This window comes from Miscanthus floridulus, chromosome 9, assembly GCF_019320115.1.
Source record: "Miscanthus floridulus cultivar M001 chromosome 9, ASM1932011v1, whole genome shotgun sequence".
In the NCBI taxonomy this organism is placed as follows: domain Eukaryota; kingdom Viridiplantae; phylum Streptophyta; class Magnoliopsida; order Poales; family Poaceae; genus Miscanthus; species Miscanthus floridulus.
Window position 1 is genome coordinate 59,095,146 of NC_089588.1, and position 18,882 is coordinate 59,114,027.

Consider the following 18,882-nt stretch of genomic DNA (forward strand, 5'->3'; position numbering starts at 1 on the left):
AGTTAACAATTTGTGTCTCGAGAGAGTAGCTAATTGTAATATTGTGCAGGTAGGGTACTTACATAGTCCACAGCGTCAAGATTTGAACATCGAGAGAGCATTTCTGGTATAGCTGGAATAAGAACTCCCACTCGACATCGAACTTCTCTTCTTTAGGATAATGGAAAACATGTGGCGAACAGATAATAACCTCAAAACCAAAGTCATCCATCTCTATTGCTTGAGCCATGTAATATTCATGTAACTGGCCCATATATGTTGTCAGATTTTTATACTCATGATCGGGAACCAAAAGATTGCCCCTTTCATACTTCATTGCCGGTGTTCCCATCCCTTGTACATCATAATAGATGTTTGCGGCCTCTTCCATGGTTAATCCTGGGTTATCTTCGACGTACTTCTATATGTTCCTTAAATCTTTATTGTGCATTTCTTTGTCTGTTGTTGTAGCGTATTTATTCTGTGTTTGCCTTTTGAATTCGGACTTCAACAAATACGAAGGCAGTGAGGCACAGAGATTGAAGAAACTAACACAATCTTCCTTCGAGATGTGTGCTGTAAATTTTTCTTTCATCAAGGTGGCAACGCTGCCACTGAACGGCCTTTTTCTTTTTTGTTGGTCCACTTTGGGAGCATTAGCAACTGAATCCAAGGACCTTTTCTGTGACTACGAGGATGTCATTGATCTTGTTTTGGGCTAAGGTGGAGGCGGAGGAGGAGGATGACGATGAGAATTCTATTTTCCCTATGCTGATGAAGATGGAGGAGGAGGAGGAGGAGTCTCTTTTCTTGGGGCTGATGAAGATGGAGTCAGGCGAGGAGAAATAGAAGGAGGCCTCTGTCTTCTTAGGGGTGATGGCTCCGAATGAGGAGGGGAGTGATCTCTGTTGGGAGATGGTGAGTGATCATCGTGGGTGGGGGAAGACTCGTAGTCGTCCTCATCATCAGAGGACAATTGATGGTCAAGCTTAATGAAGCTCTTACGCCAGGCCACTTGAGAGCCCTTGTTTTGACCAAGTTTCAGCCCGTCTTCCGCTATAGGGTAGTCAATGGGTATCTTGTTATACTTCTTATCAAGTATTCTGTCAATGGTGATGCGAGTGTACCCCTGTGGAATTAGATGGCCATTAATTGTCCCGTCTCCCATAGGCCAGGCCTGGCCAAGCACCACCTTGTCCTTTGTCCATTCCTGACGGATGTACAACTTGACATTGACGGGTTTAGTGATGTCGTCCAACGGATGAGGCACATTCGTCTCTTCTTTGTTGAGCGGGGTCGATCTGTAGCTGCTGCGACCCCTAAACTATGGGCTAAAGACAGTAGGAGTAGGGTTTTGTGGTACTCCTGAGCCCTTGGACAACAAAATTTGCTCGACTCATGCTTCAACAATCACCTCAATCCATGCTTCCATTCTATCTTCCATCTCTATTAGTTGCCTCAAATACTCTGCCTCCTATTCCACTCTACCCCTCGAGTGGCTTCGGTAAGTGTTAGATTCTTGGGGGAATGCTAGTTTCCAAGGAACAACACCGGTTCCTCTAGTGCGACCAGGGTGCTCCTTGGTTCCGAGTGCTTGGGTGAGCATGTCATTCTCCCTATTGGAAGTGCGAGTCCCTTGCCTCACCTCCTCAGTTACCTAGGAGATCCTCTGGATGAGTTCGCTCATGGGTTCATTTGTGGAGCTAAAGCTCCCGTCCTCGGCGTGCTATACATTCCTCCCCCATACAATATATTACCGATCTAGGCTCCCAATCGACAATCTCAACCTGAACGCCTTCCTCAGCAAGGCGATCCATCTTTTGAAGTTCTGCTTCAAATTCTGGCATCTTTTTGGCGTAGCCACGGGAGCCGAGATGATGAGGATTCATCGCTTTCTGCGAGTTCTCTTTATTCTTCCTGCTCAGTTCTAAGTACTCTTGTATTCCTTGAAATCTTACTAGAAGTCCTTCTGCTTGCTAAACTATCCTCCATCAAAATCTGGCTCTTTATTTTGGAGGACAAAATTCTTGTACAATGTCCCCTTGAAATTCTTGAAGTATGTCCCCATGATTTCTTTTGCTTTTTTCTTGACTAACTCCCTATCATACACCCTTGGGAAAGTGAAATACTCTGGGATCTTGACATCCCATATGTAATCCTTCTCACTTTCGAGAACCCTCCATGGGTCATCATCTTTTCCAATCCACTTCCTGTACCTAATTGGGATGAAGTCCCTAACAAGTAACCCAAGGATAGTCTTATATTTGGTCAAAGCTATAGGCAGTGAGAGTGGATCCTTAAATTCATTAAACTCAGTAATGTACCAGTGCGCATTCCTACCAATAGGAATCTTTGACATGCCTCGCTTGGATCTGGCCTTCCTGCTACCCAAACCCTCTGGCTCCTTGGCTAACGGAGGCTCCTGCTAGAGACACCAAGTAAGCTATGACCTTCTCAATTGATTAGCATGTGTGGCTACATAGTCACGTGATACCAAAGTTACCTGGTCATTTTGACCCAGATTGAGCAGGCCGGACGGGGTCCATGGTTGCTCGTTCTCACTGTCCTGATTGACACCGTCACCATTTGTCGGATCATGCGGCTCTCCCACCCCAGCGATATCAGTTGCTTCTTATTGCCAATCTGTTCTTCAGCGATGGGGTAACAGGCGATGATGAGTCATGGCTGTGACACGATCATGGTTAGTTTTGGATGCGGACAACTACTAATAGCATATGTTCATATATATATATATATAATATGTTTAATGCAAAGTCTAATAATAAGTCCACAGGCAACAAAGTCAAATAATAGCATATGTTCACCTAGAACAAATTCATTGTTTGATTGACCACATACAACAAAGTCCACCTACTATTCTATGAAACTAAGCCTACATCAACTTTCAAATAAGAAAAGCAATGACCATAGCCATAAATAAAAGCATGACATCTTTACAAGACCAAGGAGCAATTCTCCTAATCTTCACATCTCCGGCGGGTGGTTTCTCTTCAATCTCCAGTGCTAGTGGATGGCCATGGTTTGCATTCATTGGACCATAGTAGGCTGGTTGCCCATAGTTTGCAAGGTAGGCCGGATCACTATAGTAGGCCCTCAAAGCTTCAACTTCTGTGTTATACTTTTTGTGCAAATTACTAGGGTAGCGATTGACTTGAGCATAGCAATCTTCCTAGGTTCAATAAATCCTAGGCATGTGACCAACATGCACTACATACCATGCCATGGTTGCCTATACATTTAAGTAAATTAGGCATATGGTAAGTGGTAATAGTAACTCACTGAACTAGGGAAGCTTAAGAGTAAAAACATTGTTCGGCAATACATTATCAGTATTGCTCATGTGCAAGATGAATAACCAAATTCTTCATTGCTCCCAATAGTCATTGGTTTATGAATTTTGGAGGAAGCTGAAATTGACTTATATAGTCATATCTTAATAAAATCCACTTATTCAGGTGTCACCTATCTATGTCATGTTTTACATTGCCATTAGTATCTAAAAAACCTCTCATTGATGCATTGGTAATCCACACATTGTTATATCGAAATCTACATGAAACATGAGGCTATGGATACCACTGCTCTAATGAACAATATTTGTAGGTATGTCAATGGGGCTTTTGTTGTAAAAGGGTTGATGAAGAAATAATAGAAAACCACATCTTCCAGAAAATTAAAAAATCAACTAGATGCATTTTTGGGATGCTGGTGCATGTCTGTGCCATTGAAATATATCATTTCTTCTCCTAACTGACAGAGAGGCGAGAGCACACAAATTTGTACTTGAACATCAAATACGTAGCTACAGTGTTTGTATCAAGATCACACAATACATCATCATCAGTAATCATCTAAAATCTGCTAGAAAAGACTATCTTAGTAAGGATGCTAGAAAGCTCATAAAAACCAGCAAATGCTCTCCAAAGTCATCAGGCAGTTCTTTATTTTTTGTTCTAGACATTTAAAAATCGGATGCCTGGGATTCTTGCCTAAACAAACAAACATACCCTAACAGCATCATCAATGTGGGCATACACTATCAACTGTCTTAAAAAACTATAATACACATAGGAGTGGATGTATTAGAACTAATTTTTCCTAACACAGTGTATATTTGTCACTTTCTTCTTGTCCCAACCACTCCATGTTATGCCATCTTGTGACTCGGTCACTTTACTCATCCCGTGCTCTATCTAGCAATCCACGAAGCCACCGAGGTCCCTACTTTTTTCCTTTACCTGGCATCCGAGCCTACATGGTCTAAGGATACCACTAATACTCACGGAAGATGGAGTTCAGATGACCATGATTATATGTGTGATACAAAAAAAATCAGCAATGTTACTAGCCATAGGTGGAGGAAGGAAGGAACCAGGAGGGAGAAGCGCTACTATGAGGTGCTAACACTGTGGGACATTTCATTAAACAAACAGCGGGTAGTGAGCAACGCACTCACCGTGGGGGAGGGAAAGCAGCTATCTGCGTGCTCCTGGAGGCCTCGACGGTGGGAGTGCTCCTGAACGCACTCACCGAGAAGGAGGAGGGGCACGACCGGCGTCGTGGATGACGAATGAGGGCACGGATGGCACGGTGCTCTGGCTTGGGGCGGTGGATGGTGTGGGGCGGTGGATGGCGTGGGGCGGTGCTTTGGTGTGGGGTGGTGCTCCGGCGACGTAGGGGGAGGGGTTGGCATAGGGTTGAAATGAATTTGGATAATTTCAACCCACGCCTCTTTTATACCAGTATCTCATCACTGCCGGTTGTAAGTCAAAACCGACAGTGATGGGGGTACATCACTGCCGGGTAACTCCCCAAACCGACAGTGATAGGTGTACATCACTGTTGGGTCATTCTCCAAACTAGCAGTGATGTGGTTTAGTAGCTAGGTCTTAAGTATTATAAATTTTTGTTTTGTTTTGAACTCCTCCGACTGTCTCAATGGTTAAGACCCTTCAACCAAGCCGCTGAGACCCATGTTCGAGTCCCAAGTGGCCCAATTTTTTTTGTTTTTTTATAAATTATTAATTTACCTAGGGAAATAGCTCATCACTGTCAGTTTTGATTGTAAACCGATAGTGATGGGGTACATCATTGCCGGGTCATTCTCCAAACCGGCAGTGATGTGGTGTAGCAGTTAGGTGTTAACTAGGATAACTTTTCATTTTGTTTCGAACTCCTCCTACTGGTGTAGTAGTTAACACCCCTCAACTTAGCCCCTGAGACCCGTGTTCGAGTCCTAGGCGGCCCAAATTTTTTTGTTCTATTTTATAATTTATTAAGCGGCATCAAGGTCAAAACAAAAATGTAAATAACCCTAAGCACACATCCTATACTAGCGCAACGTTTAAGTCTCTGAACTCTACAACCCGAGACCCGAGCTCGAACCGTAGGCTGGCACAATTTTTTTAATTTTTTAAATATCACTGCCGGTTTTAAAATAAACCGACAGTGATAACCAGTATTACTGTCGGTTTATTCTCATCAATGCTGGTTTTTTGAAACCGACAGTGATGTTTATATATATTAAAAAATTTCTTTTATATACTGAATAAATAGAAGCATATGTATTCCTATGTCAAAATGGCTTGAAATTTTTTTGGCAAGCTTGTACACCCAAATTAAGGCCCCACATAGGATCTTAGGTTTTTCTGATTAGTTTTTTTATTTATTATATTTTTTGTGTGCTAAATGAGATAAAAGAGGGTGAATTTCATCTTGGACCCAATAGATTTTATCATCCACCTCCACAAAATTCTTATCCCTAGGGCACATTAGAGCCTGCGTAAAAGTTTGGCACCATTCTGGATATTTTTGTCAGTAGACTCAGTTCAACCTATAATTAAACGGTCTTGTCGCGCAGAAATTCAATTAAACCTCAGAAAGTAGCAAACCATCTTCAGAAAATCCAAAACTTGGTGTTTTCTTCACACGTGGCACGTGCAAGCCTAAGAAAAAGTTTGAGACCAATACAACACTGGAATGCGTATGAACCAAATAAACCTTGATAACCTATGTGTATAGTCATGGTTCGATGAAAGGGCACATGTACCTCTGTGAAGCATGTATACTCCACCTATGTCGAAATGACTTGAAATTTTTTTGGCAAGCATGTACACCCAAATTAAGACCCCACACAGGATCTGTGGTTTTTCTGATAAGTTTTTTTATTTATTATATTTTTCTCTGTGCCGAATGAGACAAAAGAGGGTGAATTTCATCTTGGACCCAATAGATTTTGCCATCCACCTCCACAAAATTCTTATCCCTAGGGCACATTAGAGCCTATGTAAAAGTTTGGCACCATTCTAGATCTTTTCATAGGTAGACTCAGTTCAACCTATAATTAAATGGTCTCGTCGCGCGGAAATTCAATTAAACCTTAGAAAGTAGCAAACCATCTTCGGAAAATCACAAACTTGGTGTTTCCTTCACGCGTGGCACGTGCAAGCCTAAGAAAAAGTTTGAGACCAATACGACACCAGAATGCCTATGAACCACAGAAACCTTGATAACCTATGTGTATAGTCATGGTTCGATGAAAAGGCACATGTACCTCTGTGAAGCATGTATACTCCGCCTATGTCAAAATAGCTTCAGTTTTTTTGGCAATCATGTACACCCAAATTAATACCCCACACAGGATTTGAGGTTTTTCTTATTAGTTTTTTTATTCATTATATTTTTCTCTATGCGGAATGAGACAAAAGAGGTTGAATTTCATCTTGGACCCAATAGATTTTGTCATCCACCTCCAAAAAATTCTTATCCTTAGGGCACATTAGAGCCTATGTAAAAGTTTAGCACCATTCTAGATCTTTTTGTGGGTAGACTCAGTTCAACCTATAATTAAACGGTGTTGTCGCACGGAAATTCAATTAAACCTCAGAAAGTAGCAAACCATCTCCGGAAAATCCCAATCTAGGTGTTTCCTTCACACGTGGCACGTGGAAGCCTAAGAAAAAGTTTGAGACAAATACGACACCGAAATGTATATTTCTAGTTGCCCAACAAATGTTACACGAATTACGTGCATGACAATAATTAAACACACTAAGCCATATAGATTAAAATTAGAACCCAATTAAACTACGACCTTGAAAACAACCTAATAAACATTAATTACTAACGGAATCACTGCCGGGTTCGATCAGGCCACGCACACTAACATGCCTCTGGAGCCATATATGTAATTGATGTCACGGATTATGTATCTGCTTGTATCGATAAAGTCCAATGTTCATATGAGTGCACTCTCTCGTGCATCACAATACCGAAAGAATGGTCGGCCATAGATGTAACCTACTAAATGACCACTACCCATGTTAGTAATCCTTATGCAGTACTAGCGTCCTTCTACAGTGAGCTAGCTGAGGTTACCATTGCAGAAGTCTCAATAGTACCTCAGTTGTTCCGTAGCTTGGTCTAGAACGGTCCACAAGCCACATGCAGCATAGGTAAGGTCCTAGAGCGCAATCTGCATGCGGAGAAAAAGAAAAAAATAGATAATGTTATTACAATAATAAAAAGCAAATAACCATGACTTAGGTATAAGTGACCATTTTACCACATCCGCACGGTTGTAGCTTGCAAACCATTCGCTTCCTTGCGGGACGGGGATATCATCAGCATTCAAAGCAAGTGCCTTGAAGTGCGAGAAATCAGGCACATCATAGCAAACACGTCGAAGTGCCTCTAAACAGATGCGCACAGCACTGAATTGGGTGCTTATCACATCTGGGTTCTGTCTTCCCGTCTCATGGATATGGTTTCGATGATTTGCACCCCTCAAAGGGATGGAAAAACTGAGTTCGCACGTCCATAGCTGACCACTTGCATTAGATGCCGTGTTCTCGACGATGTCCGAGATAAAGAACCAGCTAAGTGCTGTTCATAGCCAATCTATTGGGGATATAGTCTATGACATATATGTATGCAACAATGATATTAAACTAATTATGCTTATTTGTTAGCATCAAAAAACAAAAGATGTTGGAAAATATTTCATACAATAGCTGGAACAGAGAACCGTGGAATGGCCACATTAGTAGCGAATGGCTCATCGCCAGGGTGAAAACCTAGTTCTTGTGGTTGGGGAGGTCCGTTGTTCATATCACCTGATCAATAAAATGCCAAAAAATATGAATAAAAATGTATGCACAAAACATTCTTCCAAGTAAAATGTGGCAACATAATTAAATATAGATCGAATGCAAGGAATAAGAATATATATAAATGTAGAATGCAAAGAAACATGAACATAAATATAGATCAAATGAATATAGATAGAATATTGGAGAAGACAACATATCAATACCATTGAAAAATGCAGGAGCCATGACCAAATCACGTAGGGAGAGTGAATTTCTTGAGAAGTGAGAGTGAAACATGAGAAATGAGACTGTGAGAGTTTGTGGGTGGGTGGGATCGATGTATGTGGCCGGCGGTTTGTTTTATAAAGGGGGGCATGGACATCACTGCTGGTTTTTAAGTAGAACCGACAGTGAAAGTTAATATCACTGTCGGTTTGTAAGTAGAACCGACAATGAAGGTGCATATATATAAAGGATATATTTATTTAGATAGTACAGTGGAAAAGTTTTAGCAACAATGATATATTTATTTAGATAGTAATGAAATACACCAAAAAATAACAAAAATATTAGAAATAAATTACATATACGATAACAAAGACCTTACACTAAAATTCCAAATACAATAACAAAGACCTATTTGCATACAGGTCAATGTTACAATCAATGTGTATCAACACATTATAATGTAACCACCTCAGTAGCATTCTTCTAGCACCAACTAGGGGCAAACAGCAGCACCGAGGTGGTCTACGAGCTATACCGGTTGGAGATGACAAGGTGGCATCGATGAATCCGCCTTATCTGTACATGGCATTTTTCCAGATGCGCACCGTAACAGATGGCTCTGTGAACCTCGTGGCATCTCCAATCTTCGACGTTGCTCTATCTTCAGTAGTATTCTTCTAGTACCTCTTGTGTGCACTATTTTGGTGGACTACGACACATAACGATATATGTGGTTTGTTGTGAGAGGAAAACATTGTATCATGGCTGATAAGGCCTGTTTGAAACCAACATGCAGGGCCATTTTATAGGGGCTAGCAGTCATGGTATATTTTTATTTCTGAACTAAAGTTGTCGGGGTAGGTGGGAGCAGTGTTCCAACTGTTGTGGTCAGTGGGAGCACTGTTGGCATGTGAGGAGCATCTACACATCACTGTCAGTTTTAGTTTAAAAACCGATAGTGAATGGGGTACATCACTGTCGGTTTTGCTTGTAAACCGACAGTAATGGGGTACATCACTGCTGGTTCATTCCCCAAATCGGCAGTGATGTGGTGTAGCAGTTAGGTGTGAAGTTAGGTGTTAAGTAGGATAACTTTTTGTTTTGTTTTGAACTCCTCCTACTGGCACAACGGTTAAGACCCCTCAACTTAGCCCCCGAGACTTGTGTTCGAGTCCCAGGCGGCAAATTTTTTTGTTCTATTTAATAAATTATTAATTTACTTCAGAAATAGCTCATCACTGCCGGTTTTGATTGTAAACCGACAGTGATGGGGTACATCACTGCCAGGCCATTCTCCAAACTGGCAGTGATGTGGTGTAGTAGTTAGGTGTTAAGTATGATAACTTTTAGATTTCTTTCGAACTCCTACTGGCACAACGGTTAAGACCCCTCAACTTAGCCCCCGAGACCCGTGTTCAAGTCCCAGGCGGCCCAAATTTTTTTTGTTCTATTTTATAATTTATTAAATGAATTTTCTCTATGCACCTGCTTTCTCCATGACCTTCTTAGCGTTTCTCTTCATCTCGGCCTAATCTGGAGACTAGAACAGTACACGCATCAAGTAAATGGATCACTCAACAGTCAACACACAAGCCACATGCATTCCCATTCACATCTCTAAGAGCACATACATCAATGGTCAATGAAGGTTGGAGGAGGAATGGAGCTACTACACCTTTGCTCAATGCCGACTATGGGCTGGGCTCCTTCAAGTATTGCGAGCAGGGACTACAAACTGGTTGGGGACCAATGGCGCCGAGGAGCTATGGATCCCTCACTACTAGTAGTAGCTCGGAAGAGAAGGGCCACCCAATGTCCTTCTATCGAAAGTCTAGACATATATATTTATATTTATATTTAGCTGGTGTTTAAATTCAGAGAGTAAAGTTTAGAAATGTTACATCCGGTGTCTAATTGAGTGTTTAAATAGTAATAAGGTCAGTCTCAATGGTAGTTTTAAATAACATTCATTCTCATTAATTGCTATGATACGTCGGCATATTTGCTGAGTTGGCAGAGTATTAACGAGGAGGAGAGAGGAGATGAGAGTTTCATCAGGATCAAACATCCTTCATGGTTATGTGCATAATGATTACATAGTTAACAATAATCTAACTATCTTTACATGCATCAACAATGAGGGCCACATTGTGATCAACCCATATGTAAGTAGGTTCGTCATCCTCTTAAAGGATAGGTAGGGGTACGTTCGCCCTGAATGGAGGCATTTCCTGATAGCCCCTGTAGTCTTCTTCGTCCGTCACTCCATCGACATCGACAATCTTTCTTTTCCCTTCTAGGACTACTTTTAGCCTTCCTTTTGTCTTGTTGTCCCTTGCATAGAAGACTTGCATAACATCTCTTGCAAGGACGAAGGGGTTGTCTCTGTATGTGGTCTTAGTGAGATCAACAGTAGTGAACCCTTCGCTGTCAGTGTTGATTTCCTCGAGCCGGACCCACTGGCAGTGAAAAAGAGCTGCCTTCAATGGACCGTAGGCTACCTCCCATATCTCCTCTATGAAACCATAGTATGTCGCCTGCATGTTGCCGTTTTCATCGTGAGCATCAAAACGAACACCACAATTTTGGTATGTGCTCTTTCCATCTTGCTTTTTTTGTGTAAAATGTGAATCAAATGATCTCATACCCTTGGTACTTAAGATATGTACTCAAAGGTCCCTTGGCTAAGGCATCCAGTGGATTACCCAACTTTATTCCAAGCAAGCGACATCACAACCAGTTAACAAATTCCTCCTTATGTTTTTTGTCTAGCCAAGCCTCTAACCTGCTCGGATATAGAGTTTGCAGCGACTGCCTGTGCTCGTCAATGTATGGCATCACACCCTCGGCTTGCTGGAGAATAGCGAATTGTGCCTGTCTGAAAGAAATAGGGTCGTCTACTGTAACATATTTCTCCCCATTCGTTCCTTTGCCATGTAGTCTTCCCTCATGATGAGATTCTAGAACTCTGACCCTTTTGATGACCAGATAATATGTGCAGAACTCAATGGCCTCCTCCATTGACCATCCTTCAACCATGCCCCCTTCTGGCCTAAATCTGTTCCTAACATACCTCCTAAAAACTTTCACCAATCTTTCAAAAGGGAACATCTAATGCAGGTACATTGGGCCAAGGGCTCTAATTTGGTCAACAAGATGAATGAGCAGATGCAATGAGATATCAAGGTAAGTCAGCGGGAAATGCATCTCAAGCCTAACGAGAGTTTCGGCTATCTCCCGCTGCAGCTGCTCTAGCGTGGACATATCAATGACCTTTTTTGAGATCGCGTTGAAGAACGAGCAAAGCTTTATGATTGGGGTGTGGACCTTTGGGGGGAGGATACCACACAGGGCAACAGGAAGCAGTTGAGTCATAATGACATGATAGTCATGGGCCTTCATAGGGCCATAGTTGAACTTGAGTTCTCTCATGTTCACTAGCCTCTTCGGGTTCGCACAGTAGCCCATCGGGACTTTGAGTTTATTGAAGAAAGAAATAAGCGCACGCTTTTCTTCCTTCTTCAATGTCCATGACGCAATCGGAAGTTTGAACTGGCCATTCTCTAGCTCCACGAGATGTAGCTCCCTCCTGATTCCCAAATGTTGCATGTCCAGACGTGTGACTAGTGAATCCTTTGATGTCCCCTCGGTGTCTATCAAGGTGTTAAGAGTGTTAGCGTACACGTTTTTAGTGATGTACATGGGATCAAGACAATGACGTACACTCAGAAATGGCTAGTAAGGTAGTTTCCAGAAAACCATTTTTTTCTTCCAAATGCTCCCATCAGGCGCTGCTACTGCATTGTCCCCCTTCCCAAGGACAACCTCCAGTTTGTTGAGTTCTCGAAGTATTGCAGGCCCGTCTCGATATTTTGGAGCTAAGTGTTTCTCAATAGTACCATTGAAATCTTTTATGTTCCTGCGGTAAGGGTGATCCTTAGGTAGGAACCTATGGTGTCCCATATAAACTATCTTTGAGTTATTTGGCAGATTTACCGCATCGGTGTCATCCAAGCACTCGACACATCTAGTATAGCCTTTTGTCTTCTCTCCGGACAATGAACCTCGACCTGGCAGGTCGGTGATTGTAGCGATAAGTACTCCCTTGATCATGACATGTTCCTTTTTGTACTCGTCCCAAACATCTGGCACACCCTTTTCAAACATCTCCACTAGTTCATCGATCACAGGTTCTAGAAACACATCGATGTCATTCCCAGGTTGTCTTGGCCCATGGATTAGTAGTGGCATCTGGATGTATGACCTCTTCATACAGACCCAAGGTGGAAGGTTGTATATATAGAGCGTCACTAGCTAGGTGCTATGATTGCTTCTAACCTGGTCTAAAGGATTCATCCCATCTGTGCTCAAAACAAACCAAATGTGCCTTACCTCTCCACCGATGTCCTTATAGAACATAGTATTGATAGTCCTCTAGTCATGCCCATCGGTGGGGTGCCTCATCATTGTATCTTTCTTACGCTCTTCGCCATGCCAGCGTAACAGCTTGGCTGACTTTACACATGCAAACAGCCTATGCACCCAGAGAGCTATAGGGAAATACCAAACAACCTTTATGGGACCTCCTCTGGTCTTAGTACCCTCATCTGACGACCCTTCCTTGTACCGTGGAGCTTCACACTTGGGGCACTTGTCCAAGTCTTTGTATTTTTCTTCATGGTATAATATGCAATCATTGGAACACGCGTGGATTTTTTCAACCTCGAGGCCGATGGGGCAGATCATTTGCTTGGCCAAGTATATCTTTTCTAGCAACTCATTTTTTTCTAGGAGCATTTTCCTTATTATATCTAACAACTGATCGAAGCATTTATCGCTCAATCCGTTTGTCGATTTGAACTCTAACAGCATGATGTCGGCTTCTAGTTTGCTCATTGGACAATTCCTATACAATGGTGTTTTGCCATCTTGTCTTATTTTCTCTAGCTTTCTCAGTTGTCTTTCACTAAGACATCTGGTCTCTACATTATGTAGCAGCTGAGAAATGCCATCGTTATCCTCGGAGTCATCAGCTAGCGTGTTCCTAAACACATTATTAACTATGGCCATAGGTTCTATTTTGACACCGGGTTCCCTGTCAGCATCGTGGATGGCTACGTCTGGCATGTCCACATCATCATCATTTTCCTACAGAACATTCACACTAACCTCACCATGCATAGTCCATATCGTATAGTTTGGCATGAATCCCCTGGTAATCAAGTGCGATCGTATAGACTCAATTTGACGAAAGTTCCTATGATTCTTGCAATCTTTGCATGGGCAGAAGATAGGGTTCCCATTCCCAGCATGGGCTTTGGTATCGGTGATAAACTGGCTGATGCCATGCATGTACCACTTGTCCGTTCGTGACAGATGCATCCACTCTCGATCCATCTCTGCACAAAAAAATACTGAAACAGTAATTACAAAGAATTAATAAGAAATCGAGCTTCATGAACAACAATTGTAGCTCGAAAGTACCATTTTTGGAAAACATTATTGTACACTAATTATTGGAAAATTAAAATTGGTAGCCCTAGCCCTGTAAATTGAAAATCGTAGTAAAAAATAATTATTGCGCAATAATGAAGAACATCTATTCTACTCTACTTGTAGGAAGTAATTATAGCATCACATACCAACAATGATGATCTTGACCACCATGGAATAATTAGCTAGGAATTTAAATGTGTTCATAGACACCAACCGTTTGGATGATGGATTCACCACAATTTGAGCCTTGCACAAATGTCCAATTGGAAAAGTGCTCTCTAGAATGGAGAAAGAACTAGAATGAGAATCAAGCAATGTAGCCATCAAAACGAAGCTAATTAAGCAACAAAATCAAAGGAGTGGATGTTTGTTACTAAACTTAAAGCAAAAAGATCAAGTCATTCTTCAAAATCCAAGCATTAGCTTCATGGTGAAGAGCAGCCACAACAATGGAGTGAAGGGTCCAAACGCGCGCCTCTGTTCTCGGGATGGAAGAGAGGAGGAAGGAGAGGATGGCTGTAGACTTTTTGTGTTGTAGGCTTATCACCGTCAGCTCTTGGCTAGAACCGACAGTGATAGCCCAATCACTGTCAGCTCTTGGCTTAAACTGGCAGTGATGAGTGGCCGCCAAAACACTGCCGGTTCAAGCCACAAACCGGCAGTGATGTGGTCCTTCACTGCCGGTTTTAGCCTAGCCCCAATCATTTTTTTATTTTCAAGCTCATAACCGACAGTGAAGGTACATCACTGTCGGTTCTCACAAATCCGACAGTGATGATGCTGGCAATGATGTGCAAATCTAACATAGTGTAAAGAGTGTGGCGGCGAGGCAGGCATGTCGCTGCATCCACTATCGGAAATAGGCCCGCTGCCAAGAGCCAGCGTCTTTGCCGAGAGCCAAATGTCGGGCTCTTGGCAAAGAAAGGTTTGCCGAGAGTCGGCCCTCGGCAACGGTAGGTCGTCGACAAAACCATATTTGCCGAAGGCCAGGCCGTCGGCAAAGAATTCCTCTCGGCAACCGGGCCCTTTGCCGAGGGTCCGGCCGTCGGCAAAAAAAGGCCGTTGGCAAAAGTTTATCTTTGCCGAGGGCCGGCTCTTGGCAAAACATGGCCGTCGGCAAACCTGTGACGGTAGGCAAACGGCCTTCACCTGCCGTCTGTTTTGCCGAGGGTCAGAATTTGGCCCTCGGCAAAGAATTACTTTGCCGAGTGTCGTTTCTGTGCCCTCGGCAAAATATATTTTTTTTTTGCTTTTTTTGCTTCCAAATTTTTTCCTTGGGTTTACTGTTGTACCTTAAAGTACATATTAAAATTTGGAGTTTTTTTATTTTATTAGCTATATTTAATAAGTTTATTTCATTTACTTGAATTCTTCCTGGTAATTCAAATTTGAACTGCAGGTGCATCGAATATTGGAATTGAGTGATTCAAAAAATCATATTCATGGTATTACATGTGGTGTGAGACCGTATCCAGTGATAGATGCCAAATTTGGCTCATCGTTTTCACGGAACACGGTGAGGAACTTGCGTGTAAAGTATTTTTAAATTATATAAAATAGAAACAAAGTCTGAAATTCACGAAACTTATCGAGGTGCCATTTCATCGCATGTATAGGCTGTGATAAAAAATTGAGTGGGTTTCGAGCAAGTTGCGACGTTCGATGCCTAAAACCCAGACATCTCCGCATGCGATGAAATGTCTGGGTTTTAGGCATCGAACGTCGCAACTTGCTCGAAACCCACTCAATTTTTTATCATAGCCTATACATGCAATGAAATGACACCTCGACAAGTTTCATGAATTTCGGACTTTGTTTCTATTTTATATAATTTAAAAATACTTTACACGCAAGTTCCTCACCGTGTTCCGTGAAAACGATGCGCCAAATTTGGCATCTGTCACTGGATACGGTCTCACACGACATGCAATACCATGAATATGATTTTTTGAATCACTCAATTCCAATATTCGATGCACCTGCAGTTCAAATTTGAATTACCGGGAAGAATTCAAGTAAATGAAATAAACTTATTAAATATAGCTAATAAAATCAAAAAAATTCCAAATTTTAAATATGTCTTTTAAATATTATTGTTAGCAAACAGAAAAAATTGGGAAAAAAACAAAAAAAATTTTGTATTTGCCGAGAGCCTCAAAGGGCTCTCGGCAAAGAGTTTTAAAAAAAATAAAAAAAACTTTGCCGAGAGCCCGGATCTGGGCCCTCGGCAAAGGCCCTGTCCACATAAACCGATCATGGCCCACTCTGCCTTTCCTCTCGCCCACGCGCCCCACGTCCCCTTCCTCTCGCCGCCGCCGGTCCCTCGCGCCGCCGCAGCCTCTCCCCCGCCCCCGCCCCCGCCCCCGCCCCGTCACGGCGCCACCGTAGCCCGCCCCCGCCCCATCCCCGCACCGCCGGAGGTGGCCCCCACCCCGTCCCCACGCCGCCGGAGCAGCAGCCCGGCCCTCCTCGCCCAGTGGTCGGGCACCGCCGTCGCCCCCCGACCACGCCCGCCGGTGGCCCACCCCCGCGGCCAGGGCGTCCCCGGCCGGCCCCGCGCGCCCCTGGCCACGCCCGCCGGTGGCCCACCCCCACGGCCAGCGCGTCCCCGGCCGACCCCGCGCGCCCCTGGCCATGCCCGCCGGTGGCCCACCCCCGTGGCTAGCGCGTCCCCGGCCGGCCCCACGCGCCCCAAGCCAGCCCCGTGCGCCCCTGCCAGCCATGCAGAGAGCATTTGTAGGAGGAAGGGAGAAGAGAGGAGAAGGAGAAGGGGAGAAGAAGAGGAGCAGGGGAGAAGGGAGGAGGAGGGGAGAAGAGGAGGAGAAGGAGAGGGAGAGGAGAAGGAGAGCAGGGGAGAAGAGGAAGGGAGAAGAGAGGAGGGGAGAAGGAGAGGCCGACGACCGTCACGCCCCCGCGTTGTCGCGTCACGCCGAGCGGTCGTCACCGTTTTCCCCGCGTCTAGCCGAAGACGAGGGTGATCCCGACTCCACGTTGCCCGACTACACTGCCACCCAAGGTAAAGCCCCCCCTCCCCCCGCCTGTTGCTGGCCTTCATGCCATTTCTGGATTAGTGGGCCTTTGTGCCTTTTGTGGATGTGTTGGCCATCGTGCCATATGTCGCTGTGTCAGCCATCGTGCTGAAATTGTGGATGTCAGCCATCATGCCGTCTTTTTCCTTGTAGGTTTTGGAAGCCTCCCCGTACAGGGGAGGTTCTGTCGAAATTTTGAACTTATAAATTGTGTTTCTTGTTTTGCAGAGAAGAGCCCGACGGAGGGGACCCAGAGTACCCCGAGCATCTTCCTTTGGGTCTGCCTGCACTGCGTCACCTCTCCACTCCACCGCCACCCTAGGTATAAGCCCTTTGTCCATAACCCTAGCTAGATCGCGTAAACCAGTTAGGCGTCTCCCATCCGAAAGAGATACGGTCATAGGTATGCGGATCTCTGCATATCTGCGATCGTATCTGTTTTGGATTGTCCATGTTATTTGGACAGCCCACGGATGCGTAGATGATTTAGTTTGTATGGTCCGGTCTGGTCCGAGATGGGGTTTTGGCAGCACTCCCTGTTGTTCTTCGGATACACACTCTCTCTTCCAGGACGTGTATTGGGAGAACAGCGGGGATGTGCTACCGAAATTCTATCTCGGATTGGAGCAGAGCATAGAAACTAACCTCATCTATGCATCCGCGGGTGGGATTAGGACCTAGCCCTACCTATTAGATAGTAGGCAAGCAGTGCATATGCTATTGATGGTTATATTACTCTATTATATATATGGTAGATGATGGATAACCATGATTGGATATACACGGGCCGCCGTAGTCAGAATTAGGTCACTCGTGAATGGATACAGAAGACTGAGGATTTCTTGGACAAAGCATTTGGTGTGGGTGCTCAAGCAGCGACAAAGGTGTGGTGTCCCTGCAGCGAATGTGCAAATAGGAATAGGAAAACCAGGAAGGTCATTGAGGAACATCTTTGCAAGTTTGGGTTTACGCTAGACTATACCCGGTGGGTGTGCCATGGTGAAGGCCATCGTATTAGAGATGAGGCATTGAGGCCACGCTTGGAGGAGTTTGATAGTGATGGCAGGGTACCAGACATGATGGATGACTTCCACCAAGCACACTTCGGTGAACGATGTACGGACGAAACCAAGGAGCAGGAGCCAGAGGAAACCGCAAGGGCATTCTATCGCATGATGGAGTTGGCTAAGAGGCCCCTTCATGACAAGACAAATGTTTCTCAACTCGATGCCATTGGACGCTTAATGGGGTTAAAGTCCATTCATAACATGAGTCGAGACTGCTTCGATAGTATGCTGGCAGTTTTTGGGACCCTGCTTCCGGTAGATCATGCGCTGCCGAAGAACATGTATGAGTCAGTGAAGCTCCTCAAAGCTCTTAAGATGCCGTATGAGCAGATACACACTTGTGAGAACAGGTGCGTCCTCTTTAGGATAGAACACGCAGAAGCAAAGTACTATCTAAAGTGTAAGTCCTCTAGGTATGTGGAGGTAGAATCTAGTGATGGGCAGAAGAAGCAGCTTGGAATCCCCATGAGAGTCCTATGGTACCTTCCGTTCATACCGAGACTCCAACGGCTATTCATGAACGAGGAGTCCACGAAACAGATGACATGGCACAAAAATGGCATCCGATATAATCCTGACAAGATGGTACATCCATCAGATGGTGAAGCATGGCAAACATTTGATGGCATTTATGCTGACAAAGCTCTAGAGGCTCGTAATGTGCGTGTTGTGTTTGCAACAGATGGGTTCAATCCTTTTGGAATGATGGTGGCCCCATACACTTGTTGGCCAATCTTTGTTATCCCCCTCAATCTCCCCCCCCCCCTCGGCGTCCTTCTTCAACGTCAGAACATATTCTTGTCGCTGATAATTCCTGGTCATCCGGGGAAACATATGGGTGTGTTCATGGAGCCTTTGATTGATGAGTTGATCAGTGCATGGGATCATGGGGTACTGACATACAACCATGCTACAAAGAGGAACTTCACAATGCACGTTTGGTACCACTACTCGATGCATGACTTTCTGGCG

At 44.0% G+C, this 18,882-nt stretch overlaps 1 protein-coding gene across 1 annotated transcript; it reads left to right on the plus strand.

Moving 5' to 3' along the window:
* The first annotated feature begins 16,069 nt into the window (after positions 1–16,069).
* On the plus strand, positions 16,070–17,165 carry LOC136479983 (alpha carbonic anhydrase 8-like). The gene is made up of 2 exons (XM_066477674.1): positions 16,070–16,518; positions 17,072–17,165. Exons 1-2 carry the CDS (start codon positions 16,070–16,072, stop codon positions 17,163–17,165), a joined length of 543 nt encoding a protein of 180 aa, XP_066333771.1.
* The last annotated feature ends 1,717 nt before the right edge of the window (positions 17,166–18,882 follow it).

What these genes read in the sequence shown, in the direction of transcription:
- LOC136479983 (XM_066477674.1), top strand. Translation starts at nt 16,070, where the DNA reads ATGGCCCACTCTGCCTTTCCTCTCGCCCACGCGCCCCACGTCCCCTTC. An exon ending in ACGCGCCCCAAGCCAGCCCC is followed by an intron (nt 16,519 to 17,071) that starts GTGCGCCCCTGC and finishes CTTGTTTTGCAG; the next exon opens with AGAAGAGCCCGACGGAGGGG.